The sequence below is a fragment of the Mesitornis unicolor genome, unplaced genomic scaffold (assembly GCF_000695765.1).
Source record: "Mesitornis unicolor isolate BGI_N332 unplaced genomic scaffold, ASM69576v1 scaffold32212, whole genome shotgun sequence".
NCBI lineage: Eukaryota > Metazoa > Chordata > Aves > Mesitornithiformes > Mesitornithidae > Mesitornis > Mesitornis unicolor.
Genome location: NW_010171745.1, coordinates 8,647 through 30,678, shown reverse-complemented (window position 1 = coordinate 30,678; position 22,032 = coordinate 8,647). Strand labels below are relative to the sequence as shown.

Here is a 22,032-nt window from a genome sequence, read left to right as displayed (position 1 = left end):
CCAGGTGATGGGGGATAGAACAAGGGGAAACGGCACCAAGCTGTGCCAAGGGAGGTTCAGGTTAGAGATAAGGAGGAAGTTCTTTACTGAGAGGGTCGTCAGAAGCTGGAACAGGCTGCCCAGGGAGGTGGTGGAGTCACCATCCCTGGATGTGTTTAAGGAGCGGGTAGACGAGGTACTTAAGGATATGGTTTAGGGGGTAGACAGGTACGGTTGGACGTGATGATCTCAGAGGTCTTTTCCAACCGAGCGATTCTGTGTGTCTGTGTGGTGTATGATGAAACTCCTGGGCCTAAAGGGTCACAAGAAGGCTGGAAGCCTCCCCTCCTCCCGCTGCTTTGGGGGGCTGCCCTCAGCTGATGAAGTTTCTCACAATGAGATCTGCAGTGATCTCACTCGCATCTTTTTGGAATACTGTGTGCTCACATGAACACCCTTGCTCATCGTTTCAAATGTGAGTCAACTCGGATGTGCTCCAGCAACGGTGAGACAGAAAAACTTGTCCACCTCGCTGAGATGGGGATCAAAAATTGGGCAAAGTTTTAAGACGGAGAACGGAGGGATATTTTCTAAAATACCTGGGGAAAAACAATCAACCAACCAACCCAACAAACCCCCATCTTAGTGTCTCAAACCGCTTGTTATTCCTTAAAAATAAACCCTATACAATGACAGATTCTTTGCTTCAAAACATGTCCAAATTTTTACTTTGTACAGTTTCCCACACCCCCAGCTCCTCAGACTTCAACATTTAAGACCTATTAGACAGCAAAAGACCCTGCCTTTCCTCTGCTTCTCCACAAACTTGGGATAGTCTCGTGTTAAGGTGGTGAAGGTGGATCGTTTTAATTACATCGTCTCTCAGCAGTGCAAGTGCATTGCTTCCACCCCATCCTCTAGCTGGATGATGCTCTCCTGGTAACAACCAAGACAAGGGGTGTTTATTGCCTTTTCCCTAATCACACTATTCATTCTAGTACGGCTCTAATAATGCAGATGGCTCTCATAGCAGTTTACTGCCTCTCCAGAAGGTCTTTAATAGTAACAACTCTCCTACTGACATGTCTGCTTTTTGAGGCCAGTCCTGATGCAATGCTGAAAAAAAGCCATGCTGAGATACAGCCTGATTTGTAGAGCTGAGGCTACAGAAGATGAGCCCCCGCACCAGTGCTTCAGCTACGGCTGCAGCAAAGCACAGTGCACCCACCTGGCCACTTGTCTTTGGGTCCTCAAACAGGAAAACTTCAGTTATGCTAAGTCGGAGCATACATTTTACCCATTCATTCGCTTTACTAAAATATTATGATTGCTTAATACGTAATTAGATCCTGTCGTTATTAATTTTTTTATTAAGAGTTCAGTTAAAAATCCATCAGAGAGGCCGTTGCAGCTGGTGGCTTGGCTGAGCGGCCGCTGCACCTTGGCCCCGCAGCAAGTATAAGGAAATGAAATTTGTGGGGGAATGGAGCAGGGGCAGCTCAGGGAGGGGAGCCATCCCTCAAAGTGTGGCAAATGGCACTGAACCACGCTTGCTTTCTTCCCTGAAAGAACCTGTCATTGCAGGTGGTGGGACACTGGGATCCACTGCACGTGGCACGGACAGCACTGATGAGAGCAGGGTTGGATTTGGGCAGCTGTGATCATCAGATGTTTCCCTAGCTCCATCCCCACCATGGCACACACAGGATTCATCCCCTTTGTACTAAAGTTGGCCTTCTGAAAGGCAGCACTGCTCACAGTTCAACTAAGGAGCTTTTTTTTATTATTATTATTATTTTAAAGCCCTTTTTTATCGTATCAAAGGCACAAAGGACTTTTTCTTCTTTACCCTAAAATCCATCTAAATTTAGAGGAGTCTTTCATTATGAAGGACCAGCAAGGGAAGTATGCGAAGAATCTTTACTGATTGACTTAAGGTCACTAGCCAAGAAAGGGTGTCTCCAGCTTTGGTTTAAGATACTGTTTTGATCCACTAGGCCTGGAAGGGAAAGTCAAGCTATCTTTTATAGATAACCTTAATCTCATAAAGGCTCCCTTTCTTACATTCATCAAGCCTCCTTATCACAACAAACATAATTATTACTTAGTAAAAAACTGCAATTACTTATGCATATGCAACAAACACTGCGTATCAATTCCTGCGGGGAGGTGGCCGGGAGTTCCCATCCGTGGTGAGGCAGCTGGACCATCCCTCCGACCACTACACGTAACAGATCAGGAACATTTCCTCTCCTCAGGAAGGAGCCAGTGTCTAACCAAAGTCACACTGAAATCTAGTCCAAAAGCAGGGCTGACATCTCTAAACAACTGCACCCAACAAGTCTGTCATATAAAGTCACAGATATTTTATGATTACTTTCACACAAAATATTTGTGCACCTCAATTCTTCGAGAATTAATTTCCTACCAGCTAAAAACCAGAAGCTTGTCATAATATTTTTTTCACCGATTTTACTCTGTGTGGTAAGAGGAGACACGCTGCCCTCTTGTCCCCCCAGGGCAGCTCACTCCACACGTTTTGCCACCTCCTCTATTCTCGCCCACCCGCCATCCCTGCCCTGACACTCCCAGGCTAACCCAGCCCTGAGCATTTCTCGCTGACAGCAGTGATACTATTGCACAAAAAGCTTGGCTAAGGAGCAGCGTCAGTTGCCCAAGTGAATTCCTCACAATTAAAATTACAAAATAGAGCACTGCAGTTCAGGTGCCACCCCGACCTCACCCGGCTCCGCAGCCCACGCGCGCCGCTGATTCCCCAGTGCAGCAAGCGCTTCCCCTGCAGGCTCAAATAGCGACTGCCCGAGGCTTTCCTCACAGCTGCCTTTGAATGTACAGCCTGAAATGTAGCGGCACGACTCCTGTATTCCTTTCCTGCAGCAGCACAGCCAAGGCAGGACACGTGTTGCTCCGAGAGCGGGAGATGGGAATGGCTGTAGGAAAGCAGAGCTGGAGGCAGGGCTGGCGCGGGGCGGCGCAGGGCATCCTTACCAGGACTGAGTGCATCCCCGTGTAGAGCCGGCTGAGGCACACCAGTGTCGAAAACACGAACGCTGCTACCAGGCCTAGCTCGAACGGATACTGAAAGAAGGAGAGAGGGGGGTGAAATACACACATTACAGCATTATCCACTTTAGCATCAGTATATATCAGAAATAAACCAGCTAAGCACCCAGACTGATGTAAGGATCTCACGTTGGGAAGCGGATGGCGAGCTGTACTTTCCCAAAGACCTTGCATCGGCCAAAGTGCAATCCTGCTGGAAGGTCATTTTGTTATCTGTGGTGCCCATTTTTGTGAAGGTGTGTGGGAAAACCTGGCAAATAGACTTTATTTGCAGAGATTTCCCCCACCACATCCACCTGCAAATTCCACGTTAGTGCTAAAGACCTTAAGGAAAAAAGGCACAAGCGATGCCCAAGGCTGAACTGCAGTCTCAGCTCACCTACAGGGCACATGACAGCCACAGAGCCTGACCAGAAGCGTGGCCAGTAGCCCTGGGGCAGCAGGCTGTGAGGGAAAAATCAATGCCTGGGCTGAAACCACAGCTCAGCTATTAGAGCAGTCAGGACTGCTCTTCCCTGTGACACTTATGGTTTAATAATCTTCTTATGAAGCTGGTTTTGCTCAATACCCTCCTTGAGTTGCCTATGAACACAGAAAGAAGCGTTGAGATAAATCGACATTTAAAAAGGAAAAAAACCCCACACATTTAGTAAAGAATAAGCTTAACATATTAGCCCTTAAGCCAAACCATTCAAATCCTGAAACCAAGAGGGCTGGTGGACTCCTTTCAGTCCGTAAAGGATGTTTTTCTTTAAAAAATAAACCAACCCAAAATATAAATAAATGAAATTGATTCACCTGATTTGACACAAAGTCCCCATCTACTGCTGAGAGACTGATGACTGACCAGGGTGGCCATAGGTCACCGCAAAAATGCTTCTGTGGAAATTTTAAGCATAGCAACCCTTCTGACCCTTTCCCCCGGTGCACTCTAGCTCCAAAATAGAGAGCTCAGACCCAGCTGCAGATGTCACTCCCAGTTCATAAAACACTGCTTTTTCCTCACTTCTCTAAGCCTTTGAAGGATTTACGCTCGTTTTATTCCACCCTTAGCAGGCAGCCTGGGAGCTAGTCCAGCTCGGTAATTGATGACTAGGGCAGCTTTAGAAGATAGCAGCATAATGTACTGGTACATTTTTCCTTCTTAATAGAGGCAATTAGATCATTTAAATATTTTGCAGCAGCTTTGTTGTTTCATGGAGTTCCCAAGAAGCACAAGACAGACCATGACGAGCTGCGGGTCCCACTGGTAGCTCATCTATCGAGGAAGATGAGAAGTGCTGCTGACCAGGTCTTTTTGGCAGATTTGACGCATGGGATGGAGCTGGCCTTCCAGGGCTGACAAATATCCCATCTTAGGGCTCCTCCTCCCCATCCCCATCCCACTGCTAAGCTGCTCTGACCAGTTACCATACAACTACCAGAGAGCAGGAGAGGGCACCACTGCCTGCTCACTCATCCCGGTGCTGTGGGCAAGAGCAAAGCCCACTGCTTCACAGCTGGGACCAGATGAGTCTGGAAGCTGAATTAATTCAGAGATCTCAGTGCCACTCGGAGATCTCCATTTCCATGGGTTACAGTCCCAGGACACAGCACCATCCATCAAATGGGTGGTCACCTTTAGTCCTTGCACACAAGCTGGCACCACAGGGAGGACCCCCCCACCGCACTGCGGTTACACGGGGTTTATCTTGGAAATACACTTGGGAGGGCTGAGAAACACACTTAAAAACGATGCAGCCAGGAAGTTATTATTACTAGAGTACAGGAAACACGTTTGGATTCATAAAATTAAACAAAAATAATAATAACGGAGAAATTCGCTTCTGGGAAATAAACCTTTTAGAAAGATAAAAGGCTGACAACAAAATAATTATAAGATCTCCCCAGGCAGCCTACAGCTCCAGCACAGTGAAGCTGCTGTTGCTGCACTGACAAACAGGCTCTCAAATTGTGCTGCATGCTGTTAACCTAACCCAGGTCAGAGCCAGAGGATTTCCAAGGGTGCTTTTCTTGCATCACACAACAACCAGGTGACACAGAGCCCCCTTGGTCTCCCTGGGAGCCGGCGTTTCCCAGTGTACAGTGTCAGCTTGGCAGGTGTGAGGTGACCCCAAAACGCTAACACTGGGCATCTTTCGCAGCAGCACCGCAGCTCCCTCCATGGTCACCCCACACGCGAACACACAGCGAACCTGCCAAACCACTGCAGGGCAGTGCAGCACTCCTGCGGCTCTGAGCGGGGCTCGGGCTAAAGAAAGGACATTTCTGCTAAATTTCTTCTTGTGTCTATTACTGGCCAGCTACGGGTAACTACAGGTAGAAACACATGTCTGAAAATAAATACAGAGCTCCTCTGGAAGTGGCGACAGCTTTGGATTTGCTAGTTTTCTGCAGCTTGCTAGAAGCACACACGTGCTTTTCCTTTTTCTACTTCGTTTTGGTTTTTGGTTTGTTTTTTTTTCTTTCTGTACCCCCTACCTTGTACTGGTTCACGGTTGCGATGAGAAAGGAGAAGGAGATGGCGGTGGCCGCCATGGCGTGGGTGGAAGGCATCCCGTACTCCGCATCTGTCCGCATTTCCAGCTTGACAACAGGTGGCGAGAGGGGCCGGGGCCACTTCAGGATGTCCTTGGAGACCTGCCCTATGTACATCACTATCTGGGGAGAGGAAAGGCCACAGGGCTGTCAGTCAGCACGGGCAATCCCTACTCAGCCCACCCAAGAACCACCTCTATTTCCCTGCTTTTTCCTGTAAAATCCACCACCCCAAGTGTAGAATTTTTTTCCCCTGAATTATTAATGGATTTTCCATTATCCTGGTCAGCAAAGGATGTGGCAGTTTTACTGCACCATGTTGTAACCTGATCAGAAGTGGGAGCATCCCTGAAGAGATGCATCAATGCAGGGTGGTGTGAGATGGACAGCTAGCTCCCACCCCACACCAGAGAAGTTTAGGTTTCCTCCCTATACCTTACAACCCTTCTCCTGCAAATCAAACAGTTGTAAGAGAATTTTTTCCTCAACCACCTTCAAATCACCGCCTTGCCCAGCCGCATCCCTCCCAGCTCCACGCAGCAACTCTCCAAGGGCAGCACCAGCAGCTCCCAGTCCACCCACCACACACGGCGCTGCAGGAGCTGTGCCAGGACACCCCACCAGTGACGGGAATTCAACAACAACCTCGGCATCCCTGGGGATGGAGGGAGGCAACAGAGAGAAACTGGATGAGCAGCATGAAGCACCAGTTCGAACTCCCCAGCAACACAGGGCTTCTGTGCACTGCTTGGGACACAATCAAGGGCTCCATTAATTAGCTACAGAGCACTGCAACACAGTGATTTTTGAGGGGAATTGTTGCATTCTCAGGTCCCTGCAAGCAGTAGCAATGGGAAGAAGAGGCAAAGCTAACCAGCAGCCCTAAGAGGTGCAGCCCATCCAGCAGCAGCACCCACTGTGCTGATACCCTCTGCTTCTCAGCACTCCCTTCCCAAAGGCAACAGGCTCTCAGCATCCACAGTGAGGAGGATGTGAACGAAAATCAGCCAGGCTGTCCCTGCGGGGTGTATTTGCTTTCTGTTGCCATCCTCCTCCCTTTGGATAGTGCAGTCAGACATAGACAAAGCAAGCGCTATGAAAGAAACCAAACCTTTTTTCTTTTCTTTTTTTTTTTTAAATACAAAAATCAGGTTAACTGGCATCTGCCATGGAAGCTCAGCTGCTGCGCGAGACGGCTCACTCTTCTGCTTCTCACGCTTCCACTGGCAAAGGAGGCGGCTTAAAATAACATCCTACATCCATCCACGCTGGTGTTCGCCATATGCCAGAACAGGAACACGATCATCTGCTGCCATATTTGTCATCAGCAACATTGCACCCCTTTCTCTCCCACCAGCCACATTAGAAGAAAGACATCAGGATTAGCAAATCAGGACCAGGAAAAAGCCAAACTGTGATGTTCCTTCATCCCCTCTCCTCAGCAAAGCCCATGCCATGGCGAGCGCTAGGCTTACAGCCAGCACCAGAGCCTGGAATAGTGGCTGCTGGTGCCTCTGCGTCCTTTATCCCTCATCACGTGAATCACATCACCGCCTCATTATCGGCACTACCTGCGGCACGCCTGGCTGCTCCCACTGCACCCTGATGGACGTGGCACAGGGCAGTCAGCAAACACCTTGCCCTGCACTCCTCACGGCAAACAACGGCTTGAGGAAGAAGCAGCTTAAAGAAACCACTGCGTGCACTATTTTGGCTAATGCCAGCAGTTTCCAAATGGATGCAGGCACATCTTTGGAAGTGAATTGAATTCCAGGGTTGAAAACAAAATCACTCTCTCTGACAGAACAGCAAACACTGAGGCCACTGTTTGTGATAGCATCTGAAAGGCAAGGTAGGACAAGCCAGTTTATCAGCAGTCCTCTATAATAACGACTTCCACTTGTAGAAGTATTATTAGCACTAGTATGTAGGAGTATTACAGAAAGGGAAATGAGTCATCTTTGAAATGAAGGCTATGCTAGGACTTCTCTGACGGTGAAAAGCAGGCTGAATGCTGGAGGGGGTACGGGTAAGCAAAAATACCAGGCATCCTCACAACACCTTCCTTCCTGGCAGTCCAGATTAAATTTTGACTCTTCTATTTTTTAAAAACACGTTGTACAAGCATGCACAGCAACAAGAAGTGAGACAACCTCCATAAAACATGAAGCGGAGTCCAGAATATGTTCAGACTAAGCACCGATCTCTGAAGCACCAGACCTTTGCCTTCAGCTTATCTGGGTCCCGTGCACATAGTTTTACACACAACACCCTGGATTATTTGGCAGTTGTGAGTGCAATAAAACATCCCCCATCAGCTGAACTGGCAGGTTTCCCCGAGAAGACGAAAGACGACAAGTGCACCACTGCTAAAAGCCACCCAGCAAAGGTGTTGATCGGGGCCGGCTGCCTTCCCCACGCTGCTTGCAAGCAGTTGGAGGAGTCCAGGGTTGCTCAGGCACCATGCGGGCTCCTCAGCTCGCAGCACGGCAAAGAGCCCACAGCTCCTGGAGACGACCCAGCTGGGAGCTGCACATCCCTCCCCAACCCAGAGCACCAGCCAGCCCGCAGCTGGTGATCGAGGGCAATGCCCCTGTGAGTGCACCAGGCACAAACAGGAAAAGAAAAAGAGGGGAAAAAAAAAAGGTAGGAGGCCACTGTAGATGTGGTCACTGCGTGACAAGTGTTGTGCAGAAACATGCAGCAATATATTTAATTGCAGGATACATCTGAATTGCACTCTACTGCAACACTCATCTGAGGATGGCATCTGCCTTGGTTAAGTGGTATATTCTCTCTTAAGCCACATTTCATTGTCTTACTGACTTTATTTCTCTGTCATTTTGAGTTTACTCTCTAACATTCCCAGGAAAGAAAAACAAGCAGCTTGAAAGTTTTAGCCTGTTACCAGCTTTTTTCAACCTAGCAGATGAGAAAACCCCTGTAACAAACACTGCCAGCCATAAGCACTGAAACCACTGGAAAGAAGGAGAAGGGAGATAGAGAGGTGAGTGTGAGGGACAGGCTAAAAAGCAACACTGAACTAAGCCTCACCTACACTTGACTTGAATTACCTATTTGTGCAATGCCAAGCTCTTTCAAGGCCCTGGAAACAAATTAAGCCTGGGCAGAAACTACCACACCACACTTCCCCCGGGAGTGCCCTGTCAGGGGAAGCAAAGGGTCTCTGCTCTACCTCTGTATTTGCCAGTCCTACAAGCTGCCATGGTGACAAATGCCACAATGAAAGGAAGGATGGCAAAAGCAAGGTGGGCCATGGCACAGGAGAAAAGGTGTGGTGAAGGGGTCACTAACAACCACCGTGCACATGTGTAACGCAGGGCAACGCTGCTTTCCCTTCTGTATTGAGGTGTGTGCACACACACAGGTAAGGAAAAGCTGCTCACATACTGCTGCCACGATAAAGAGCCTCAGGAAATGGTATCAGCTCTCTAATATTTGCAGCATCACTCGACAGTGACACGGCAGCACCAGCTGGAGATGCAGGAAATAAAACGCATCCCCCCAGTCCCTTCTTACAAAGCCCCATGGACATGGCCCATAGCTGAGGGCTGTCCCCTGCCCCTGGAGCTCCCTGGCTGGCTGCCGCATCCCCTGCCCTGCCTCGGTGAAACACAAACCGAGTGCTTTATTTGTGCGGCTGAACCCATGAGCTGCATTTGCAGGCAGAGGAGAGCCCAGGGCTTGGTGAGGCTTTTCCTCCCAAGGGCTCCTGCCCTGTGCTACAAGGGAACAGGTCACTCACGCCTTGCTCAGCCCCATGGTGAAGCAGTATGCAGCCTGGCTTACTTGAGCCACACTTGCAATCTGGGGTACAGCTACCCTGATCCACTCAGAATTGACCCAGTCTCTGCTGTTACTGCATTGCCAGGTGCTACCACACCAGCTCAGCACACCGAGGCCGTGCTGGGAGCACCATGCGGCACAGGCAGTGCCAGAGCTGCTGTCCCTCCCAGCATCCCACAGTTATAACCACACACAGGGGCCAAGGCAGCAACCCTGACACACGAGGGCATCTTTCTAACCCCCTGCCCACACCACCATTATTCAGTTTGGGATGTTCTCAATTTCCAGTGCTATGCAGATGACTCTGAAGCCTTCCGAATTAAATCTTTACAACAAATGCAAAAAGCATTTAAAAATTACCTGGGTAAAGACTCCTTACTCATTTTACACACTTCTTTCCCACACAGAGAATTCTTCTGTACTGCTGTAAGCAACTTTAAAACAAGACTTTCCTCAGACTCTGGTGCCCACCGGTACTGCTGGCGTGGCCTGGGCTGCGTGGGGGTAAAGGCAATCCTTTACAGCCAAGGCATCAGGTGAAGGAAAGGGAAAGTTTTATTGCCTCTATGGGTCAACAGCATCACATTTTACTACATGAATGCAATTAGCAGTTGCTATAGCAGCGCAACAGCCTTTTACCTCTGACTTGCTCTGAGTCATATACTTGGTCCATCTCTAAAAATACATCCTCACCTGAGGCTTTGCACTGCGGCAAACATGACAAATCTATCTTTGTGTTTTAAAAGATCTTGCTTTAGTAAACAATGATAAATCAAACTCAAGGCACTGGCATCCACATCGGTCCAGGTGCCAGCATATCTGCCCCAACATCTGTGGGGGCACCCTCTGAGGTAAGGGGCTGTTCCCCTCCCTGTGGGCATCAGAGTCCCATAATGTGACCTGGCTCCTTGATATTCGTATAACTCTGGTATTGCTTCAGTAACTACAGAAGTGGGTTTGCTCCTCTGAAGGTGTTGCCTGGCATTGTCAATAGTTTTCCCTCACTACTCTCGTGGTCGCTGTGGGCAGCAGTTAAGTGGCAGGACATGGGCTGTGCACAGGTTTACCACCACAGTGCAGGTACGTGTGAAGGCACACAGACACACACAGCCAAGCCAGCTCTGCATGCAGAGGCCCAGGGCTGGTGCCTCAAGGTGCAACTCCCCCTTTGGAACATTTACCTGGCAGCTGCCCAGACCCTGGGTCTGGTGGGTTTTAGGAGACAGGCCCAGTGCTGCAGCTGGGCTGCATGGCACAGCCTCACCCCCTGCCACAGCCTCTGCATGGGGACGGACACCCCCAGCTGCTCCACAGGTTTGTGAAGGTTAGGAGGAACAATTCTTTCTGCATTCTGTAATATTTCAGCTAACAAAAGGTGAGCCAGAACATATTTATTTTCAACTTCGGATTTTGTAGCTCTCCTGTCTGTGCTATTGATCTCTCAAAAGGACAAGATGAAATTCTAGAGAAGACATGGGGTCAAATAACATTGGCGACTTCTTCCCCAACACTCACGCCGTGGCAGCCTGACTTTGAAATTGCTGTGTTGGCTCCAAAGCAGAAACTCTATAACCTGCCTTTAGAAATCCTGCACTCCAATGGTGTTTGTCTCCTTCCCAGAAAGAAAATTTACAGTTTGAAAAGGATGGTGCTTTTCTCTTTATCACAACCACTGTGTGCTGATATGAGTGACAGAGCACATCAGGAACGCTGGAAAGAGGGGGCAAAAATAAGGATGCACTATTAATAAACTGGCATTTGCAGGAGATTCATCAAGGAGAAGTAAAAACTGCATCCTGAAAGTGCCAGCTATTTTTTGTTGTTGCCAAGGCAGGCATGCCTTTGATTCATCACACAGAAATGAAACCAAGCATCCAGGCTGCACCACTCACAGCGTCTGTTCGCAGCACCCCCAGCTGAGGCTCAAAGGAGCAGATAAACACTGTGACAGCTATGAGCTGGCAAAGAGGAGCACAGCGAGGAAGAGTAGGCTCTTCTGGAGATGCTCCTCCTACCTCCAAGCCAACGCCAAGAACTAAGGTTTGGCTTCAGGGAGATAACCATGAAAATCACTGAGCAGCACTGCTGGCCTTTTGCCCTGGTGGCAGCCCAGGTGGAGGAAGCCCCACAGAACAGAGGAGCCTCTGGCACCTCCAGCCACCCTCCAATTGCTCCCCCTCACTGCCCCAAGCCACCCAGCTGTTTCCCCCATGCAGAGATGGCAATTGTGAATCTGGGCACCTTCTTGCAGCACACGTGCTTTTACAGGAGAGAGCAGCTGGCTAGGAGAGCTCTGGGATCTGGCATCTCCAGCATCATTATTGCTTGCTAGGAAACGCCTCAATTGTGTCAGCTGTGCAGGAACTTTACACAACATTGGCCAAGGATTTGGTCAGGTGCAATGAGATGTTCAAGGTCACATTGGGCTCAAACACTCGAGTTGTCCCAGCCATGATGTGAGAAGCACATCCACGAAGGAGGTCTCCTGGCCACAACAAGCAGCGTTACACACAGCAGTGAACAGCAGCACAGTGTGTGTCCCATGGCCAGGGGCAGCAGGGGACAGGAGGTGGGAAGAGACAGCACAGACAGCTTCTTAAAAAAATTAATTTTATATATATATATATGCACATATATATGAGGGAGGACTTTAGCTCTCTCAAGTCAGACTTCAGAAAAACAAAACCATAACATGAAGACTGTGCCTCCAGAGGTATAACTGACCAACATCCTCAGATGTTCCCTCTGTTTGTAAAAAGTTTTCAGCCAAACCTGTAAGATAGATGACTGTCTTATGATGGATCTAAATAAGAGAAATTATCTCTTATAATATCCTAAGTAGCAGGAAAAACTGCTCTCGCAGTGATCCGGTTTATCATCTAACACCTAAAGCTCGGAAACTGTTAACACCTTGTAGTTCTAGTGAAATACAAAAGGTTTAAACTTTTTAAAGTTTTATTTAAACTTCACCTTTAACTATTCCCAGCTGGTCTCACTTATGAAAGCCTCACTGGCACTTTTTCTTCAAGGGCAGAGTACACTACCAGCACATGCAATATTACCTTTCGGTCAACATTTTATCATCTCGCGCATGGCATTTTCTTTTATGGACCATTAATTTTTGTATTCTGACACTTTGTAGTTACACACATGCCCATCTTACATGTTTTTATGCAGTATAATATGTGGCACTTCGAAGAGTCTGACTTTCAAGTGACTGTGTTTGTCAGCTTTCTGAGCTTGTTTCAGTGGAACATTGCAAAAGCACAAAAACTAACAAACACGTGAGAACTAATAAACCCAAAGTTTTCTGCAAAGTGTGTTTTCAAAGCAGAATCCAGGGCTTCAGCCGCCACACAGTAACGTCGTGGCACCATCAGTAAATTCCTTCTGGTTACCAAACTCCTGGTTTCATTGGAAGGCAGCGTCAGAGCTCAGCATTCCCGAGTCACAAACTGCCAGCAGCCTTGGGAAAACTGGTCCTCTGAAAAGCAAGATGGGAAACTGAATTGCCACGGATCCAGACTCAGGATCTCCACAGATGTGCTGAAGATGCCCGTGCCCAGCACTGCTTGAGGAGCCTGGAGGGCACCTGCAGCCCAGCAGGCACCCACCTGACACTGCTGGCCATCCAAACTCTGCCTGCCTTTTGCAACGCCACCTCCACCTGAGCTCATCACTTACCAGCCAGCTCCACACCTGACCCGACACAGCCCATGCTGGCCAGTTCTCATTTATGTTGTACTAATTAAAGTTATTCTAGGCTTAAAAGAGGTCTGGGAACATTTTATGTCCACACACTCTGAAAAAAAAACAAATTTCCAAGCATGCCGAATGGCAAGCAGAAACTGTAACTATATTTTTTTTTTACCAAGCTGAAATCCCACACCAAAATAAAGCTTTCAAACCTGAAAGGCTGCAGAGATTAAAAAAACAAACTGAGCTTGCCCCGCTTGAGCTGATATGTGCAGTAAATTGAAAGTACATTTGAGGGCTGGTTCACGTGAAGTTATTTTTCATCTCTGCACTTCCTGGTTGAAGAGGCAAGGGTCACAGGTATCAAAGCCTCGTCTGGGCAGATTCAAGAGCATTCACTTCAAAGAGCTGAAGAAGGGAAGCAAAGACATCAGGGTACCTTCAGCATTGATCCAGTGTCACGTTTGGAGGTTTCAGGCAGTTATTTCTCTCATCTATCCATGAAGGGAAAGGTAAAGCCTACACATATAAGGTGAATATGTGGAAGCACAGTGCCGCTTCGAGCTCCAAAGGCACCTGGATGTGACCACAGCCAGCATTTCCCAGGACCATCCAGCTGAACAGAAAACCAGGTGCAGATAGTTTTGGGGACCCAAGACTGGAGAAGACATCCCAGCCCACCCCTCTGCTGCTACTGAACTCAACTCTCTCTGTAATTTTTCTTACTGTCCTTCATCCTTCTAGAGCTATTTCACAACCTTTGGCTTCAACTTTGCTTATTTATAGCTCTTATGCATGCTTCTTCTCATGGCAGTACCTTTATTTTAAGCAGCTCCTTCCTTCCCCTCGTGTTGACAGCCAGCCCCATTTTCTCTCCAGCCTCATTTTGTTGGAGACTTATCTAAGCTTTCAGTCTTTGCTCAGAAAATAGCCTCTTCCCTAATCATCCCTGGCCCTGCTCCAGTTTGAATTTATCTTTCTCAAACGTGGGTGGACTGGCTCTGCATAAGCTATTACAGACAAGAAGGCAGGAAGGCCTTGTAAACAGCATTAATACTGCTTTAATTTTTTTAAAGAAGCTGCCCTGATTCATCCTCGGACCGTGACTCTGTCATTTCCAATTTGCAGCAGAAACTCGGGTTGAAGTCCCCAGCAGCACAAGACATGAAGTGCCACACTCAATACCACTTCTGTTCCTCCAGTGCCCAAGGGTAAGCCCACTTCTCCCACACAGGGGTCCAACCCTCCATCACAGCTCATCCTGCCCCACCATGTTTCACCAGCACATGTTCCCTACATACCCACGTGCTCTGCGCCAGGCTCACAAAACGGTCCTGGCTGGTCCACTGCCCCTTTCCCTGCTGAAGGGCCCCACTAATAACCACTCTTCATCGCAAGCAACATTAGAAGGGAACTACTATTACCTTTTCCCTAGGGCTCTCCGTTCAATACCAGCTTCTTTCCCAGCTGTGGAAGAGCCTTTTGCAGTAAGTTAAAAGCACAGCTTTGTCGTGTTGAACACCTCGGCATCTCCCACGCAGCTGAGCAGAGTCTGCTGTTGTGTACACGAGTGAGGTGTCCGAGACAGACCAACACCACTTACAGTGCCGTGGATGCCGATTCCTGCTCACTAGCAAATAAACCACCCAGCTGAGCTGGCCTAAACATTAACACATAGCCTGCACAGACATTTTTAGCCATTACACAATTACATATAATGAAAGCGTTCTTAAAACTACAGATTGTCACCAGTCTGCATATTTAAAACAGCCTCTCATTTTCCCCTTTTCCATATGAAATGCAACTCCACAACTCCCTCAGAAACTGGAAAAATAAAATAAATAATCTTAATATCACATGCATGAATAATCTAATTAAGCCAGCCTAGATGAGGCCAGTACTCAGACTCCATGCAAGGTAAAGGCGAGCAAGAAAGGCATGCGAAGAGCATTAAAGAGTCATTTTTTGAGCAATGTGCAAACCCAGAAGGCAGTGACTCCCAATTATCATCTTCTGTGGCACATCTCCAGAAGCAGTAGGTGTACTCCTGGCCAAAACCCAGCTCTAATTATACAATGTCCGCCTACTTCTAAAATTCATCTGCAAGTTATTTTTCATGTTCTCTTTATAAAACAACTGATGCCTTCTGTCCAACACTGGCTGCATTTGAAGTGTGTGACCCAATTCAAATTGGTTTTATTATTTCTCACCATATTATTTGGACAAAGGACAGAACATTGTTAACCAGAATTGATTAAGTCAAGGAGAAGCTTCACTGTAAAAAAACAAAACTAGATATCACATTCAAGTTTTTACTAAGCTTCAATTTCTTAAATCGATGTAGATTGACAACTAAACCTTCAGGGTCTATCATCTGCCAGAGATGCTTCTTACCTTCTTTCTTTGTTTGAAAATGGTCTTATTTGGGCAGCAAAGATCTGATCAATACCAAGATGAGCAACGGCAGTGACAAAACAATCCAGATTAAAGTGTCTGGTTATCTACTGGTTTTCAGTGCCAGAATGGAAATTCATTATTTTGTGAAAGCTGAAGTGATGCTGAAGCCTGTTAATTGGAGAGTTCTGTGGTATCAACAGAAATCAATGCTTTTAAGTCATAGCCTTCAACAGAGAACCTGATTCCCCCCCGCTATGAAGTGACTGCAGAAGCACCCTGTTTATTTCACTGCTGCCTGTGCATCCTCTTCCTATTCGATTTATAGATTTCAACTAAGCCACAACTAGATGAAGAGGTTATACAGGACAAATTGGAATAAGAGAAAGATTTCCTAACGTGATGAAAAGTGACCCTTAAAATACCACGACACATCGGGAAGGAAATGTTTTCCCAACTACTCTGTGCAAACCCTATCGAAAGCAGCTCAATCAGTTACTGGGCTGAAAAAAATCAGTCAGTCCAAGATGTAACAGGGATGAAGGGACACCCTGCAGCAGTTGATACCTCTCACCTTCTCTCGCAACGTTGCAGTACCTCTGCTTCCTGAACACACAAGTTACATGTCTAAATAACGTTGGCTTTTGTTCGGTAGAAAGAATTTTGTTTGTTTGAAGGGTTATTCTGACTCTTAAATGTTCATTTGCTACAGTTATAGAATTAACAACTACATGTTTAAGGCAGTCATAGAAATACTTACAGACCAAACAATTATCATCCTTCTAGACACAGAGTGATCTATGTTCCAGTAGGTAAACGGCAGGAAAGTGATATAAAAAATCTCTTCACCCAAAGCAGCTGAAAACTTGAACAAGTAGTAGTAGAAGTAGTTCTTCACAACATACTTCTGCATGCAACCCTGGAAATGAGAGGATTTTAAAAAGTTTTAGTGAATCAGCAAACTATATCAAACATTTCAGATATTTCAACTGTTACAAGTTCCCAGCCCTTCAACCAAGTAATTTGTTGGAACAAGTGTCAAGAAATGAAGTTCAATCTTTATACTAAGATGAAGACTATAGTGATAGCTCAACTGCATTTCCTGCAAGATCAGAAATCCATCCGAACTAATTAAAGGTGGCAGTCACAGCGACAAAGATTTTTCAAGAGATTGGATCAGTCTTTCCTCTAGAGAAACCAAGTATATTTCATAAGAGGGTACCAAACACATTAATGTTGAAGTTTCTGCATCTGTAGATAAAGAGAGCCACACAACAGTGTACGTTATTAAGGCCATGACTTAAGGTTTGCTATTACTGGCATTTGGGACTGGTACACCACTAAGAAGCCTCCCATCCCGTCAGCAGGAGTGACATGCAAGTGAGTCACATTTTACTCAAACTCCTGTACACTTCAGAATAAAGGAGATCTATATGCAGAGGACCACTGATTTGGGGGCAGGAGCAAGGGAGCCAATCTAGTCTCTCTCAATCTCCCCAAAAGGGGAAAAAAAATAAAATACGTAAATAGGCTGTGTAAAGATGAGAAAAATCTTCCTAAAGGTGAGGGCTGAGAAGGAATCATGAAGGTTTCAGCAGAGACACACTAAGTTAAGTTACAGCTTTGACATAAGCTCCTAAACTCTTCTAAGAGGAAAACTACTATGCTTGGACTGAACTGTGTGCCCAATCTACCAGAGAGAAATTCTCATCCTACATCCTAGTGAGAAAATGTGAGAAACATCTAAAAAGCCTAGACATGTGAACCATTGCAAAGGCCATTTGAAGCTCCAGCCCCCTTATCCAATGTCAATATGGAGATGAGGCAAACTGCATGAAGACAACAAAAGCAAGATGGAAAGAAGCTGCACCTCATAGGTTCGTAACAGAGGTCACAGCTGAGTTTCTGGCTTCCCTCTGTGATAATGCAGCAGCCTGCTACAGCTGGCTGAATGACACAGCAATCCGTTTCAGTGTCTTGGGCCTCACAGGCCAATTAGAAAACACCCCCAGTGCAATTAGCAACTCTGATGCTTCTGTCTGAGAGCCTGAAATGGTCTTTGGCCACACTTAAAGCGCCCCAGAGAAAGCTCTCTGCTGGCAGCGTTAATTCCTCAATTAAGCATCAATCTCCAATGTATTAGGAATTACGTGCTCATGTGCTTTTGATCAAAGATGATCAGACATGTCTCTAAGGTAACTCTTTTATACTTGGAACCTCATGGGATGAGGGATAAAACTTTCTGGTTCCAGTAATCTGTTCTGGGGGACAGGGTGGGTGAGGGAGGTGGAATTCAGGTTCTAAAAGGAATCTGGAGTTGGTTATTTCAAGGCAGAAGGTAGGGCCAAGTCCTTCCATGTGGTTTTTAAAACCTTTCTTTTTGTTTGTGTTTTTCCTTCTCTATCAAATCACACACACTTGTTTGTGGTTCCTTGGTTGGTTGGTTTTTTAACACTGATTTTGTGGTTTTTTAAACACTACACCAGCAGTTGTGGGCAGCCCAACGTGTGAGGCAGTGGATAAAGAGATCCCAGCTGTGACACACGATGGTAGCAGCCACACATCAGGCATGTAAGGTAGCACAGAATCACTCCACTTCATTTTTAGGTAGTGTACAGTACTAAAAAAAGCGATGTTTCAATCACTGTGATCCTAAAGCATTGCAACTACAGAAAGCCCACCCCATGCACCTTGGTACCGTGGCCCATGAGAGGTCCATGTTCGGTTGCTGCAGTGCTGATGCTGGAGCCCAGAGTTAGGTCACATTTACTATTTATATCCATTATTTCTGCAGAAAGCAAAGACTACTGTGCTTTGTGAATTGCCTTCCCTTTTTATTCTACCTCCAGTGCAGGAAAAAGCCATGACAATTATTTGTGTGAACATTTACCATCTTCTAACACTCTCAGAAGTTTACTCATTCTCTACTTTTAAATAACTCTGATTTTTTGACGTGTTTATATTTATTGTACTGAAGTGACTTGATGCCTTCCACAGCCTTTGAAGCACTTTCAGTGAGTCAGCACCTCCATCCATCCATCACCATTACTACTTGGTCTGGATCAGATAGGTTTTAATGGGCAGTAATTAAGCCTGTAGAGAAAGTCAGGAATTAAAGAACATTTCAGAAGGAAGGTGTAATAAGGCACAACATCTGCAGACACAGAGGACAGGTAATTTCACACAAATGACCCTTCTCATCAACTATAAAGTATCTATTTGGAAAAAAACTGAAATGCTCAGATGCCAAGACTCACACATTCATGTGAGTCTCTGTAAGTTCACTACTCACCTGAAGGACTGGCACAGAAAATGGCTGGTTTAGGCCATCCTCATTTCTGTCTGCAAACTGGTCGTGGGTGGGTCACACACACCAGGTGCTGCCCCACACACGCTCGAGGATCTGCATGCAGCCCCGGCACTGCTCCAGCACCCACCCAGCCTCCCCCAGAGCACGGCAGCAGCCCCAAAGCCTCCCTGCAGGCCGTAATGACAGGGCCAGCAGCATGGACTAAACCACCACCATGGTGACTTCTCAGGAGGCGTCAGTACAATGGCACAGCATAGCAGGAATCACAGAATCGCTCGGTTGGAAAAGACCTCTGAGATCATCACGTCCAACCGCTCCTGTCTACCCCCTAAACCATATCCCTAAGTACCTCGTCTACCCGCTCTTTAAACACATCCAGGGATGGTGACTCCACCACCTCCCTGGGCAGCCTGTTCCAGCTTCTGATGACCCTCTCAGTAAAGAACTTCCTCCTTATCTCTAACCTGAACCTCCCTTGGCACAGCTTGGTGCCGTTTCCCCTTGTTCTATCCCCCATCACCTGGGAGCAGAGACCAGCACCCACCTCTCTACAAGCTCCCTTGAGGCAGTTGTAGGTGGGGATGAGGTCTCCCCTCAGCCTTCTCTTCTCCAGGCTGAACAACCCCAGCTCCCTCAGCCGCTCCTCATCAGGCTTGTTCTCCAGAGCCCTCCCCATCCTTGTGGCTCTTCTCTGAACACGCTCCAGAATCTCCACATCCTTCTTACAGTGAGGGGCCCAGAACTGAACACAGCACTCGAGGTGCAGCCTCACCAGTGCCGAATCCATCGCTTCAGACAGTCTACACATACAGAATATTTAGCCTTTACTTCACAGCTGCAGCAAAGGAATAGCAGCTGAACCACAAATGTCATGGATCTTAAATGTATTTTAAGACAGAGGTATATTCCACACAAGAGAAGAAAAAAATCTGTGTAAAGATACCGCTCTCCTTCCAATTCCTGTAGGATCTCTCCCACAGAAGTGCTGAACAGGCGCCAGCTTTCCCAGCCCTGTCTCTAGAGACCAGCTTTGCAACATCAGGCGTCTACGGCTCAGAGACACCATTAACCAACATTTTGTTCTCAGCTCGCAATTACTTTGGGTCCATCAGGAGATGTGAACTTTTAATTAAAGTTCCTGAAGTCATTACATTGCTTCCCTTCCAACAAAAACACTTTACAGAAGCTCAGAATTGCCCCCCCAAAGCCCCTCATTAATGCATTGCAATACTTCTCACTTTAAGGATTTTTTTCTTTTATGTTGCAGAAGTGCACAAAATTTAGAGAAGCTGCCAAAGACCAGGCACAAGAAAACAAAAAGCCAAAAATCCCTGCAGAGATGCCACTGTACACAGAGACAATGTAAATCAGACAATTCAGTCCCACAGTGCAGTACCATGTGAAGTATAAACAGTGGGGAAAAAACCCCTTCAGTTTTGCAGCATTCTGTACAAGCAGTTGGTTTCAAGTCACTTCTATGTTTATTAACTGTACCCAATTAACAAAACAACCTATGAAGTCACAACCGAAAATCAGGTATCTGTGATCAGATTCTGGAATATAACACAAGACAAAAACCACGGTATCAAAGACTTCAGCTCTTCCATCCAGCTGCACAGCTAAGTGTCAAACAATTTCAGAGTTTTCTGATCATCCAACAAGCAGCTGAGAGCAGCCAGTGACATTTCCAGCATTTACACACCCCCCTTCCCAGGAGCACCAATGCTGGAAACTCACAGCTTCAGGATGAGAGAACAGGGTGGCTGGGAAAATGGGGCTGCGCTTCAGAGGGAGACCTTGGTGTGGCTGTGAGCCCCTTGCGGGGAGAGGTTGTTGGGGTGCAGGACTGGTGGTGAGGTGATGGAGGAGGCAGCAAAGGAGGGATACAGACATAAGGAAGACATTGCAGCGATGTCAGACAGCAGAGGGGAATGCAGTAGCAGAGTCCCCAAAATGCACACGGGGAAACCCAAGACACAAAAAACTCACCCAGCCAAACTCATGTGTATGTGCAGCCTCCTGCCTTGCTCGTGCACTTTTAATCAAGTCATTTTTTGCCCTCTCTAGAACATGATGCAGCCAGTTAACAAGAGTTGTCCAGGTTTCGTGTCCTTGTTGTTGGGGAGACACCTAAAGCTAAGTGAAACCTGAGAAATGCGGGGATGGAGAGGAACAGAAATCACAGGAGATTCAACACTATAAAGTTCTGCCCAACTCTGTTAGCAGAAAGGGCTTGTTGACTCATACACAAACAGGCAATGTCCAACTCGCAGCTGCCGTGCAGGCATTTGTAGTGGCTTGCACTAATGGCAGAATGAGTGGGGACATGGCCTTGAGTCATCGTTTGATGCTGAAGCAAGACAATTGTAGCGTGAGATGTTACAGCGTGCGAGCGTCAAGCCAGGCAATCGTAGTGCTTTCTGTGGTCTCAGGTGAAGAAGCAGTGAGTTTAAAGTCAGGCAGACCTCTGTAGCATTTTGGCAGTGTCTTAATTCATTCAAAGTGCCAAAAAGAAGGCCATGATGACCTTACTCTCAGGAAGGTCTGCCAGCAGCACTGGGGATGGCTGGAAGCTGTTGGGCTGAAAGGAGCCATGCTTTGCAGGACCAAAGGCTGAGACTGGTCAAGTGGGAAACAGGAAAGGTATGTCCAGGATTCCCACCAGGGCTGCCGGGCTGGGCATGGTGCCCACCCAATCCATGCCTCACACATTCTTTGCATCTTACATCAGTGCATCTTCATCCATAATTTCCCCTTCAGACAGACACACACACACACCCAGCACACCACAGTAGGATAAGTCCAGGACACAGTTAAGAAACCTCAGTTTATCCCTGAAAATTTCAGTTTTTTAAATCTTCTGATTATTTTCCCTCCTACTCTGATTAATACTCAGGAAGTAGACTGAATTGTAGATTATATTTCCATACATTGATCTTGAAGTAACATAATCAGCCCTGCTTCCTTCTGTTGAAGGAACACAAGTAGACGTAACAGAATCTGCCAAGTCATTTAAATATAAAGTGGAATAAAATAAGACTAGAGTTGACAGAGCACTTGCTTAGGCGATTAATAGGAAGAATCAATGGAAGAAAAATTGATTATGTCATCTTCCCAAAAGAAAGTCATCTTAATTTAAAAAGGGAAAAAGAAAAGCCCATAAGTCTCTTTCAGAGGCACAGGGGAAGAGCTGCTAAGGAGGCTGAGATTGCTTGTGAAGGACT

The 22,032-nt window shown here is 46.8% G+C and overlaps 1 protein-coding gene across 1 annotated transcript; it reads right to left on the bottom strand.

Annotated features, from left to right (window-relative positions):
- Nucleotides 1–2,988: 2,988 nt before the first annotated feature.
- LOC104537308 (sphingosine-1-phosphate phosphatase 2-like) lies at nucleotides 2,989–16,417 on the bottom strand (the record flags this gene model as incomplete). Its single annotated transcript, XM_010180135.1, has 3 exons — nucleotides 2,989–3,078; nucleotides 5,545–5,724; nucleotides 16,259–16,417. Coding segments are annotated over 3 exons (429 nt in total), but the record flags the coding sequence as incomplete, so codon positions are not given.
- Nucleotides 16,418–22,032: the final 5,615 nt, after the last annotated feature.